The following is a 13,583-nucleotide window of genomic DNA, read 5'->3' as shown; positions in this document are numbered from 1 at the left end:
AATGAATAGAACTTAAAGAACAATGGCTTTCTTGCTTGCACGGTATTTTACAAAATTTATGTTCCAACAAAGAATGAACATATGACATTACAGGGAGCACCATGTATTTCTTACATTTTTAAATGGTATTACACATAATCAACCTTCTGGTAAAGAATGATGGTTTCACATTGTTGTCTGGAAGAATGTACCTCGGTAAATAATGGTGGCTTGACATTGTTACCTGGAATAATATACCTGTTGCGTCAATCTAGCTTAAATGTTGGAACTTCATCACCATAAACCGCACGATACGCTGTTCTATCAATAATATTCCTGTAAGGATCCTCCTCTCGCTTCTTCAACAAGTAGTCAAGACAGCGTTCTACTTGAGATTTTATGTGCAAGTATAATTCGTTTGCATTTTCCTTGTCCTTCAGAGAAACTTCTCTTCCCTTTGTCTGAATGGGTTTCCCAAACAGATAATAAAATCTGCCAGGAACCTTTGGCAAAAGTCCTGGAAAAAAGAGTGCTTGGTTTGCAACCTCCCCTCTAGTGTCATCCCTAGAACCAGAGGACATTCTTTATGATCAGTACATGTAATCATATCTTCACATTGTATTTTGCAGCTGATACATTGCTTACAATTTTGTTTTGCACTTCTTCTGTGGCCTTGTTTTGATTAACTAGTATTCTTAACCACTAATGGAAAAGAAGGGTTTTTTTTTATAAAAAAAAAAAGTGCTATATAAGACAAATTTTCCAATACTACAGTAGGAAAAAGGAAAATATGATCAAAGGAAGGTAATTACCTTATGTTTACAGTGTCACGAGCCAATTCCCTGACACAGTCATTAATCACGGGGATACTCATTAGGTCTTTGTAATCAAGAACCAACTGCCACAAAGATGGTAACCGAGCAAGATATTAATTTCCAATCCAGGTAAAAATAAGCTATCGTTAGTTGTTTATGGTTCAGGAGAGGAAAAAGGAAACAGAATTAGCAATTAAGTACCAAGACATCTTAAATCATTCAGATTCTACCTAGAAAATTCAAGGTTTCATATATTAATCATTGCTCTGAAATATTACTTGTTCAATTAGGATACAGTTCCTATATCACAAATTCTATAACTACTACTTATCATAGAATCTAATGAACAAGGAAGGCTGGATGCCAGTGAAGACCAATTTCCAATGTCAAAGGGAGACTCTTCAGTAAAAATTTGAAAAATGTTAGCAATAAGATGCAAAGGCTTACGTCCGCTATATCGTCTTCTCCTACGGCCCCAAAGGGTACAATTGTGGCCCCAAACCGTGCTGCCATCCTCACAAATTCCTGCTGTTCGGGCCAAAACAGTTTGTATTCCTCACCCTGAAAAATTGCAGAAACATTATCAAATTAAATTGTTGGGTCAAGTATCAGTAAAGCACAGAGATGGACTTTGTGAAACAACTGAAACAATCTGCAAACATATTAAAGAGAAGAAATTGAACAAAGAACATATAAGTTAGCAGGATGAATTCTGACATTTTAATCATTTTGAGCTCAAACGACTAATGTTATAAGAGATGAAAACCTGACAGAATGAATGAATAATTCTGATACTGCCCAGGTTATCAGAAATATAATCCAACAAATATAATTCCCAAGGACTTGAGTGTTTTGGGCATTTTATGGTTAATTTGAAAGACGATGAAAAGAAACTGTATCACTGGTCAGGCAATAATGAACGTCAGAATATAGAAACCAGTGTTTGGGCAGACTTATAATCTAAAGTGACATATAAAACTTCTTCACACGTGTGCTTCCATTTTCTCAATAAAACCGAGCAGATACTGGAAAATATGTGAGGTCTATGTCTACCAAGACATTGAGTTAAAAAAGACAGCAAGGAACTCAACATACCTTGTAGTGGAGAGCCTCACGTGCACCACCAGGATAAAGAAGAACATGTGATTTTGTTGACAACAATTTGAAAAGGTTTCTTGCTGCGACAGGTACAGCACCCATTACTTTTAACCAATCGGTCATACTAAATTCATTGGATGGATTCTCAAGCCTTCCCAAAAATATCTCTGGATGGGCTATACCATGAACCATTATATTCTTCTCTCTCAAGAATTCTTCAACAAGTGAATAAAGTTCAAATCCTAGTAGCATGTGGTAACCAACTAATAAGACGGGACCTTCATTTGGAACCCCAGCAAGGCCTTTGACAATTTTTCCGTCTTCCAAAGTTGATAGCATGACTGAACTAGAAGCAACACGAAGCAATCTGCAATTTATGTGATACAATATCAGCTTCAGCCTAAGTACAGAAAGCTGTGCAAAAAGTTGCAACTCAAACAGGATGGTTTGAGTGGGTATACAACCAAACCCTCAGTCATGAATAGGAGATGCGAGGTACTACCTAACTAGGTTTCAGACCAAAGTGCTCAATAGTCAACCTTAATCTGGATAGAAATGGACATTCTTTACAACAGCCGCAGAAGATTATTATCCTTGCTATTGATTGTTTACAGTTAACATGAGATAACAAGTCAAAGCCATACAAGTTTATTTAGTGTCTATAAAACTTAGTTGGTTCACATAAATTTAATACAGCTCATTTACGATCAGATTGAGCGAAGCGATTAGAGGAAACAGATGAATATGTTAATCACATATGCTAAAATTTTTATGATTCTACAATACAACTTTCTCACTGATAAGGTGAAAAATCAAAAGAGATGAACTTTAGTTTTCTTGCAGCGGCCAAACTTTGTCAAAAATATCAATAGGTTTACCTTTTGTCCAAAAAGAAAGACAGAAGAAAGGTGAGCAAAGAGTCTAGCATATATTCAGAACAAGGTTTGACAAGTTCTCTGAGAATATCAAATGATTAAAAAACACAGACAATAAAACTAAAATTCTTATCTTTCAGATTAAATATCTCTAAGCATGCATAATCATAATGTTTTCAAATGGTCAGTCTATAGCAGGATCAGGTGACTGTGGTCCCGTCCTAAGAACAATCTTAATCATGGATAAGGTTGAAAGGAATCAAAAATGAATCCATGGAAATATTCACCAAAAATTAAAATAAATAAGTGTGCATGGAATTGTTTTGTTGATTACCCAACTACTTGATCAAATGCATATTTGAATTCTTGCCTACTAGGAGGCAGAAAATCTGCAACAGAATCTAACTTCCTTGAGCGACGGTATTTGCAAGTACCTTTAATGATAGTAAGCAAACTAATGCCTTCTTCCTGTACCAACAAGAAAGCTGTCAGGTATGCCTTTATCCCCACAGCATAAAATTAGTAAGGGAACAGACTTTGATAGGACTGAAAAACACATTTACGGTGCATGGATGTGACTATAGAATATAGATTCACAATCACGGCTATAAACATGACCGTTTGGATTGTGTGGCCTGTGTGTGTCACATCAATGAGGAAGGACCACAAACTTTTAAGGACAATGCTCTGTCAGCAGGATGTTCTTCTTTTGGTTAAATCTTGATAAAGAAGAAGAGTGCAGTACATTTGAAACTTTGACTTTCTTCATTAAAGTTGGTTGTTAATTGAACTTAATTCATTGTGGCATGGCATTCAGAGCAGTCAAATAGAGATATAATGTCCTAGATTATTTTATTTTGACATTCTTACATTCAAGAGAGATATCAATGCCTCAAAATCTAAACCGAGAAACATTTTTAAGAAGTTTCTCTAAATTTGAAACATTGCATCAACTAACATAGAGATTGGTCCAGAAATTTTTGTTTACGTGAGAGGGTTTAAAGAATGAAAGGATAACAAAAATCATATTTTACTAAACAAACAGAAAACTCAAAGGCTTCTATAAATTGTTTGTATCAAACATCAGGTATGAAAACCAATTACATTACTAAAACAGGTATAGTTGACTATTTTTTACAGACAAATATAAGCCAATAGGCATTATAGATAGTTTAACAATAACCATTGGTTACTATTTTATGCACTGCTCAGTTAATAACTTGGGAACATAATTATGAGTGAACACAAATGACGATAATTTTCTGTGACCAAAAATTTCACTTCTCTGAACACATTTATGATGAAAGCTTAGGCATAGCAGCATTAAGTAATATTATACATACACACAGTCACTTCATATAAATTACCAGTAGAAGGGTATGGCCATTGTCCTTGAAGTTGCGAACTATGCAATTCTGCAATGAATTATTGAGGCGTTTTGCTTCATCCTCACTAGGAAGCATGTTATCCTTGCCACTGGAATTATTAAAAAAAGAAAATCAATCTTACAACCCACGAAGATTTTTTTGTCTTCATTCTTTCACCTTAATAAGCATTGAAAGCATGGAACGGTAAATTAGCCGACAAGAAAGATAAGATGCAAACATGAGATAATACTTGATTACTCCAAATTTCTGGCATATGATTAAGGCTCAAAGTTACTATCTAATTTATGCCCATTATAGAGAGAGAGACAGAGAGAGAGAGAGAGGGAAAACTATCTACATAACAGACTAGCAGTATCCTTCAATAATAAAACAACAATTGGTAAATTCATGAACTTGAAGAGATTGCATTCCAACACTAAGACCCTTCATATAAGTCTTTTTTGGGAAGGATATAAAACAATTGTGACAATTGGGAAGGATATATTTATGCATGGTAAATTATATGAAAAAACACTGTAACGCTTGAGAGAATAAGGACCTGGCAAGCACTAATACTTCAGCTTTAACAGCATGGAGGCGGGAATTAGCATAAGCAGAAGCTGATTTAAGCAACTTCAACTTCCAAAGAAGAGTGTCCTTGGGGATAATATCAGACATAACCTGACCAAAAGAAGGTAACATTAGAAATATATGTGAAAATATAGCTGCCAGCAAAGATATCGGCCCAGAATTAGCAAATCATTATGAAGTATCTATGCAACCAATAAATTATTCAGAAATTTTTTCCAAAATAGAAGCACTGTAAACTACAAGCACAAGAGCAATCAATTCTTACAGAAAGTCGAGGCAGCAAAGCAGGGAGGTTGTTAGACAATTGTTCGAGTTTTATTCTAGGAGGAAGCCTGTTCTCAATATTAACCATTGCCATCTTTATTGGATCTCCTGATGTCATTCAAAAGAAAATAAATAAATAAACATAGCAATAGCAGAAAAGTTGCAAGTGACATGCAAACTTTTATCAGAAACCCAAAAGGTTATTCAATTGCAGTCGACTTTGAAGCAGCAGAAATTACCCATAACATAGCTAAGAAGGTAAGGGACTGCGCAATGTAATTCATCAGGCATAGCCTTCAAGATCGGGAACAAGGGTTGTAGCTGTGATCTGCCAAATGATGTAGCTAAATTTAAAGGATAAGAATATCAGTCTACTTGATAGTATCAAGCACTTGCTTGAGGAAAATAGTAAAACTAAAAATCTGAAAACTAACCCGGATTGGATAGTATCAAGATTAGGTCAATGGTCGGATTACGAGCAGCAACAGCAAGTGCTAGGCATCCTCCAAAGGAATCCCCCACCAAATAAATTGGTTTCTCTGGAGATGAGGCATGCTCACGTCTCACGGTTTCTTCAACAAATTTTACCAGTCCTTACAAAAATTAAAAAACATAAATTAGTGATAAATTTAAAAAAAAAAAAGATGAAAGTTCAAAATGAATCCAGAGGATGAAACCTTCAAATGGGGTTCGATCATAAACAGGAATATGAAGGCACCTAACTTCAAATGCTCTGCGTGCACCAAAAAATTCTTAATCAGATATTATTGCTTTAATTGAACAGTAATTAGAAAAAAAATATAACTAATAATGACTTTCGGGCACTATGACATGTCCAAATTTTAGAAAAATATTCTAGCATAAACACTTACTTCCCAAGAGGTTTGTGGTGCAAAATGAGGCCTAATCCAAGTCCATCAATCCCTGCATGCATCAAGATATATAAATAAATATATATATATATATAGACCTTGCAAATTCCTACTGTAGCAAGACAGAACGGCAATACTTTCAGAGTTCCAACTCACAAGATATTAAACTGAACTTTAAGGAACAAAATAACTTGTCAGAGACTGGACTCTTGCTATTTACATGTCTCTTCATAAAAAAAGAACAGAGCAAAATTTTAACTACCATCAGCTTATCAACTTGATGAGAGAGACAATTACCAGGCAAAAACAGAAGAGTTGGAGAACCCTTCAAAGGACGGCCACAGTCAACCGGGCAAAACCACCGGGGTGGCCCTCCATCGGGCTTAATTATCTCTTTAGCTGCATCAAGATAATCCTTGACGCTGTCAGTCCCGTATCCATCATCCCAGAGCACTTCCAGTTCTTCCGAGATAACATTTTTAACCAACTTTTTCTTCTCAACTCTAGGCTTTAATGTCCCATTTCCTACATCAGTCAAGGCTCCATTTTTCTCCTTCTCTCTGCTTACAGGAGCCCCATTCACTGCAATCGAACCAGAAGACAGCACTGTTGAATCACCACCACCCACACTCTGAGCTCTTGCTCCAAAAGAAGTTTTATACTGTGAATTTATCACAAAACTAGGAGATACCGGAAAATTTATAACTGATGCCATGGTTTTGAATAGCAATGGAATAAAAATTAAAATTTTCCCAGAATTCACCGGCCGAACTGCTATAACTAAACTTAACTGAAAGTTCCACAAAATACTCTAACTGAAACACTCACACCCTTTATGCTTCTACAAAAGTACAGCAAACAAAAACCCTTCAAAAATGAAAATTAAAAGCAAACCTCGAAGGGAATAAACAATAAACACACTAATAGGAATACAATTCCAGTATCTCCATTTGAAGCAAACCCAGAAAGCAAAATGGATTTTAGTATCTCTCGAGCATGAACTTAAAGGATTCCTATCTTATATAGTAAAGAGTGACGAAATCATATGAAGGAAAAATGAATTAGGAAGTAAAACATATTCACGGGTAAAGAATTTAACGAGCCAATAGTTCAATAGAAGTGAAAAAGGCAAAATAAAGTTAAGAAACAGACAAAAAGAGGGAAGCTCAAATCAGTTAATTAACAGCTAGTAGATTTAATCCAAGTTCTTGGCTAATTACTCATAAGCCTCATGCTTGTATTTGGTTAAGGGAAGGGCACACCTACACATATGAATGGATGTTGCTTAAATGCGCAGCCTTTTAACAGTTGCACTTTGTCTTTGGCAGTTTGGTGGGTACCGGAAAAGTGGGTCTGTCTGCCATTGTTACTGTTCCTCCTTTAACAGTACATCCATCCACATTTCATATTTGCATGGATATCCTATTTGGACCGCAAAAACCAGAAAAAATTAATCATGATTAACGTTCTTATTATTCATGATGGGTCAAGAAAATGAAGCTACAGAAGTACGAAGTTCTAGCTGCCTCTTACCCTCCACCGCATAATAAGTAATGTCGTCTGCTAAAATAAGGATAGTATTAAAATATCCATGATAATATTCTACCACTAAGATTTTCTTTTTTTTTGTGTATTCAAATCCGAATACTACAATGGCCGTAATTTAAATGCGAGTTAGGTAGGATCATTAGGGTGGTAAAACTCTCGCAATAAGAATTTTAACGCAGCTGTATTCTCAAACCTCAAGGCTTGAATCCCTTAATGTTTAATATTTTATGATAATTATATTTTATCACATTTAATTATTATTATTATTTTACCACTAAATGATAACTTCGTTAAAAAAAAATTAAGGTACTTCAATTTGAAAAATGGTTAAAAGATAATAAACTCCCTAATGTTTAAAAAAAAGGCATAAAATCCCTTAATTTTTCCAAAAAAACACATAACCCCATTTTATTAATAAATTTTGTTCTTTTTAATAGTAAATTTATTTTTAATTTATAATTACTATTATGTCCCTATAATAAATAAATTAATATATTGACTTAAGGCATGTTATGTGTATAATGAAATCAACAACTTTTTATTTAAAACTTAAAATTAAGATGTAATTACCTTTTACCCAGATTATTCATTATTTTTAGAGTGAATTTTACTTTTATCTATTATTTATTATTTGATAATATAGAGTGGATAACTCAGGCAAAAGAAATTTATACATGTCATCGACATTTCTTAGGCCAATATATTGATTTATTTATTATAGGGACATAAAAATATTTATAAATTAAAATAAATTTATTATCAAAACAAATTGAATTTACTAACAAAAACGAGGGTTATATTTTTTTTTAATTAAGGAGTTTTATATCCCTTAATTAAGGGGTTCTATATTGATAATATAGAGTGGATAACTCATGCAAAAGATAATTATACGTGTCATCGACATTTCTTAGGCCAATATATTGATTTATTAAATTTATTATCAAAACAAATTGAATTTACTAACAAAAATGAGGGTTATATGTTTTGTTTTTAATTAAGGGGTTTTATATCCCTTTTCCCAAACTTCAGGAGTTCACAGTCCTTTTCCCTTGAAAACTTTAAGCATTAGTAATGATTTGATGCAAAACAAAAAATGCATGAAATAATTTGATAATTTCCTAATAAGCGAAGTGGCAAATTGATTTTTTTTAATAAAATAATACAATTATTTATGATTATTAAATTAAATATTGTAATTGATATATACTTATTAAATTGATTTAAATAACTTAATGCAAATGGGAAAAGAACAAGAAAATATAATAAAATAATTTTTTTAAATAATTGTTTGTTTTTATTAAATTAATTATTAAAATTGATTTGTATTTATAAATTGATATAATTATAGATATTAAAATAAAATTAGTTTCTTAATATAGCCATTTATTTTCAAATATTTTTAACATTGAAAATATTTGATTTTCCAATCCTTTATTTTTTGGAATTTTTTATTTTATAGGAGAAAATCATATTTCTATACACTTAAGTAGGTTAAGGGGTAAACTGGTATTTTAACAAATGCTATGTTAGACATTCTGTTGCTGTTAACCATTTGATGGCAAAAATAATAACTACTAAAACAACAAGTGGTAAAATGTAGTTGTCAAAAAATCTTGATGATAAAGTAATATTCATCATAAAATATTAGGCGGGTATTTGATAATGCTCTACTCAATTGTTACCATCTAACATGATACTAGCAAAATAGTGAACGTTTTAACCAATATAACTTAGATTTTATCGAATTGAGAAGCATGCAAGTTGAGAGGAAAATGTGAGACTTATAAAGTGATATTTAAATAGTTTTATTTAATAGGTCATCCGAGTTCAAATCTTAAAGAAATTAGAGATAAAAAAAAATCAATTTAAACTTTATCTAACCTCTTTTCTTAAAAAATAAATTGAGATGAGAAAATGTGAATGGACTGAAGCGGTTACACGCATAGCATTAGCAGCCAGCAAGAGACTGCAAGGGTAATTTTTACTTTCCTCCCTTGAGCTTTGGGTCTTTTGCACTTAGATGGCCAAGATTCATTTATTAGTAAAAATCCCCTTACGGAATGCAAACGGTAGATCTCATATGGTTAGTTATGGGCAATTTGGTAATTTAATTTGACAAGCTAACTTTTACACATTTTAGTCGACATGAGCCCAGGGAATTGTCAAATCATTGTGAAAAAAACCGTGCCTTGTGATCATTAATATAAATAAAAAATTGTAAAAAAATCAAAGTTTAAAACTTTTTCTCTTTATTTTTTCGCTTTTCTCTGAAACTAAACGTTTCTCTTTCACGAAACTAGGTTTCATGAAGCTCAGACGACGAAAGCTCTGTTGAGAAGGCAAAAAATATTTTAATTTCTAGCAAAGCAGTATCTATTACTTGTGTGAAGTGAAGAAGAAACACTAAACCCGCATCATGTCCCGCTCTGAATTTTACCGATACTCGAAAGATTTGAATCGGTATGTTGAAACTAATTATAGGTTAGTTTTCAATAAAGTTTTTCTTTTGGCTCCATTTAGAGCGTATTGATATTATGATGAGTTGTTTGTAAATGTCAAGTTTGTGCTTCATTCTTTGTTTATTGACAATGTTTATGAAACTATGAAATATAAATCGAGAATAAATTTTTCAACGCCATTTTGGGTATTTTGCAAGCATATGATTTTAGTTTATGTTACAGTTGATTATGCATTTGATTTAAGCGCTGTAATATTCATGATGTACTTTTTAAAGTGAGTTTTAATAAGCTCGAAATAAATGATATGCTGAATTTTTGTGCTACTACCAGTCAACTACACTTTGCATTTTCTATTTACGGGTAATTTTTAAAAACCTCCCCTGAGGTTCGAGGCTGTTGCAAGTAGATGACTAAAATTGTTTTATTTGTAAAAGACCCCTTACGTTTTAGTTCCGTTTGGTTGCCGTTTGACTAATTGGGGGCATTATTGACATTTTGTATTGTTATCAAAGAGTTGTCGTTTTATTGCCTTTAGCTGTTTAGCACAGTGTCATTTTGAATGGGTGAAGTTCCTTTTCTCTCTTGTTTTATTTCGTCTCTTTGGTTTCATCTTTCTTCTCTCTCTTTGATTTTCTCTCTCCTAAGTTCAGGTTCTTTCCCTTTGTCTAGACACCAAAACTCTCTCAATGGCTGATGTTCTGAACTGCACCGTGAAGATGGCTGCTCCTGCTACCTTGGCCAACTTCATGGGATGAAGCCGCAGTTGCTTGTGGAAGCATCGAAGGTTACTGACGCTGTTCAGTTCTACAAGACAGCGTTTGGTGCTGTGGAGATCAACTGCAACATGGAAACCAAACGAAAGGCTGAACAGGAGCTCAAATCGAGATTGCTGGCTCCATTTTTCTTGTCTCTGACTTTTCCGATGATTCTGCTGCAGCTAAGAATATGGGAATCGGATGCGTCCTCTGCTTGGAGATTGTGATGTTGAGGCTGCCCTCGCCAACGCTGTGAGTGCTGGAATTGTTGATGAGGGTAAGCTTGCTAAAGGCAACAGCGCGTGTTTTTGTGGGCGGCTGGGCGCGTGGAAAAGGTCAAGGATCCATGTGGTTTCACATGGCTCATTTGCTCTCCGGTCAAGAAGGACGCTGACGTGGAAGCTTGAGAGTGGCCTGATCTGATCTTTAGATTGTGATCTACGATCACATATCACATAACTCTCTTTTCTCGTTCGTCTTTAATGCTTTGGATTAGGCGATGTATAGTTATAGGCTTGATGATGTTGCTGAATGTTGATTATGATTAAGAATGTTTTTTATCAATTTTGAAGAAATTGACTAGACTCAAAAAAAAAAATTTGAATGGGTGATGATGGGATTGGTAGTAGTTGTTATTTCTTTAATTTTTTCTTTTTTTTAGGTTTTTAAGGAAATCTTAATAATTTAAATAGGATAAAATAGTTTTTTTAGTTACTTGAGACATTGTAAATATTTAAAATTGATAAGGGTAAAAATGTTAAAAAATAGAACGGTGATTTTCGCGCCAAGGATCGCACTGTCACTAAGGATAATTTTGTCTTTTCAAAGTCAACTACCGGTCAAGAGAAAATTTAACTGACGGCAGGGGGTTTTTTACAAATAAAACGATTTTAGCCATTTACTTGCAACAGCCTCAAACCTCAGGGGAGGTTTTTAAAAATTACCCTTCTATTTACTAAATTTTAGCTTTTTCTTTAACATTAATAGTATTTATTTATGTTGTTTTATTGCATTACAGTGTTGTGCATTATGATGTTGAGGCAGTAGTTGATGGCAAGGTGACTGAGATAGGGGGTATTTCAGTCTTTTTGAATTCAATTAACAGTTAACTATAAAATTAACTGACGGTAGGGGGGTCTTTATTAATAAATGAATTTTGACCATCTAAGTACAAAAAATCCAAAGTTCAGGGGAGGAAAATAAAAATTACCCGAGACTGCAACCGTTGGCCAAATTTCGTCCACTCTACATTCAACGAGGAGTTGGAGATTCCAGCATTGAGAAAGCAATGGTTTTATTGTCCTCTTGCCTCAAACGATGCATACACTTCCATGTGGCACCATGTGTCACCTTACATTAAAGAAGAAGAAAGTAGAAGACACTTTGCAACCAAAATACGGAGCGTGCAGATTCGTTTCCATATGATTTATTGGTACCCGAAAGGCTAACACCACCTTTCCTTGCAAGGACTCCCCCCATAGTATGCACATTCTGATTCTGATATTGAGTTGACAGCAAACACATCTTTCAAAGAAATCCAACTCACTCCAATTGTGTAAATTACGGGTTGTGGTGGAAATATCTATTTCGAGACCAAGATCCTAATGAATGTCAAATTCATACAGCTTTCGATTTGATAAGTTTTCACACTGCTTTTAATAGCAAAGGACAAACGCAAAATTGTCTGCGACTGGGACATGAGATCGAATCTGAACAACTTGATTTGAAGAAAAATATTTCTTTTGGTAATGCGGCAAACAAAGATCACGATGGGACCGTAGAATTTGTTTTCACTTTGGTAAAGATTACCCTCATGCCTCCCATCACGTGATTATATTTTAATTTCTCAAAGTTCGTCCTTAAATTTAGAGTGCGTTTAAAATTAAAGTTGGGTAGTTATAGTTTAAAAATTACAGTATTAAATTATTTAATAAACACTAATTGCTGTAATTTAAAAATTATATTGATATAATTTTTTAACTTAAAAGCGATATTAATATGATTTTTTACTTATATAATAAAAAATCTATTATATCTTTAATAATCTTATTAAAATTATTATTTAAAAATTATATTTACTATATATTATTAATTTTTATTTCATAATTATAATTTTTTTTATAACAACTATAAGTTAGAAAATACATCAATTTTAAACGCATCCTTTCAATCCTTTAACGAAGGGCGGTTGGTGCCGGTTTTATGAGAGTGCTTTCCGTTTTCCCAAAATGTAAAAAGGCGTTTGCGAGGCCCAATTTGCTAAAAGTACCACGTGAACTAAAAAAGACAAGTTATTCCCGTTTTTTAACATTTTGTGAAGGAAATTGGAAAACGCAAATATTATGTAATAATTGTATGAAGGTTCTGCTGACATGTGAAACAAAAATATTTACGCGTGTGTATAATACATGTATTAGTTTACTCATGCATTCGGGTGATATAATTTTCTTCAAAACGTGTACATATAGCTGTTATAATTATAGAGTAATGATATAACCACAAACTCTTATACAAATTTATTTTGTATAAACTGATATGACATTAATTCATTGATTGAATGAAAATATAAATTAATAAAAACAAATCATGTGGGCCAAGTGATATTTAATTCAACCAATCTTATCATGCCACATCAGTTTGTACAAAATAAGTTTGTACAAGAGTTTGTGGCTGTATCATTACTCATAATTATAATGTAAATTATTTAATAAAAAATTATATTAGTTGATAATTCATAATAACTTATTATTATATAGTTATAATAATAACTCATTTATTTTATTTAAGAAATAAATTAAATAAAAATAGTAAGTATTTCATATTATTTCTAATATGATACTTAGTTGGCCATGTAGTTGTTTATATTTATTTTCTTAAAAATAGTTTCTAAGATAATAAAAGACTATCTACACGAGACAACATATTTATTATACGTAGTGAAAAATTCTATTCTGCCTATT

At 33.0% G+C, this 13,583-nt stretch overlaps 1 protein-coding gene across 3 annotated transcripts; it reads right to left on the bottom strand.

Moving 5' to 3' along the window:
- Positions 1–8: 8 nt before the first annotated feature.
- On the bottom strand, positions 9–7,380 carry LOC102621939 (phytyl ester synthase 1, chloroplastic). Of its 3 annotated transcripts, none has more exons than XM_025095891.2 (14): positions 7,128–7,380; positions 6,159–6,443; positions 5,862–5,913; positions 5,667–5,722; positions 5,424–5,582; positions 5,229–5,333; positions 4,991–5,097; positions 4,694–4,815; positions 4,135–4,243; positions 3,102–3,235; positions 1,890–2,259; positions 1,242–1,355; positions 792–877; positions 9–543 (listed from the first exon to the last, which is right to left on the bottom strand). In XM_025095891.2, the coding sequence occupies exons 1-14, from the start codon at positions 7,129–7,131 to the stop codon at positions 246–248; spliced, it is 2,001 nt and encodes a 666-aa protein (XP_024951659.2). In that variant the 5' UTR covers positions 7,132–7,380; the 3' UTR covers positions 9–245. The 3 variants fall into 3 exon arrangements, with proteins under 3 accessions (XP_024951659.2, XP_006471784.2, XP_006471783.2); XM_006471721.4 differs by lacking the exon at positions 7,128–7,380 and adding an exon at positions 7,082–7,109; XM_006471720.4 differs by lacking the exon at positions 7,128–7,380 and having other exon boundaries at positions 6,159–7,014.
- Between the last annotated feature and the right edge of the window lie 6,203 nt (positions 7,381–13,583).

This window comes from Citrus sinensis, chromosome 5 (genome assembly GCF_022201045.2).
Source record: "Citrus sinensis cultivar Valencia sweet orange chromosome 5, DVS_A1.0, whole genome shotgun sequence".
In the NCBI taxonomy this organism is placed as follows: Eukaryota; Viridiplantae; Streptophyta; class Magnoliopsida; order Sapindales; family Rutaceae; genus Citrus; species Citrus sinensis.
The sequence above is the reverse complement of the archived record's forward strand: the minus strand, read 5'-3'. Positions and strand labels throughout refer to the sequence as shown.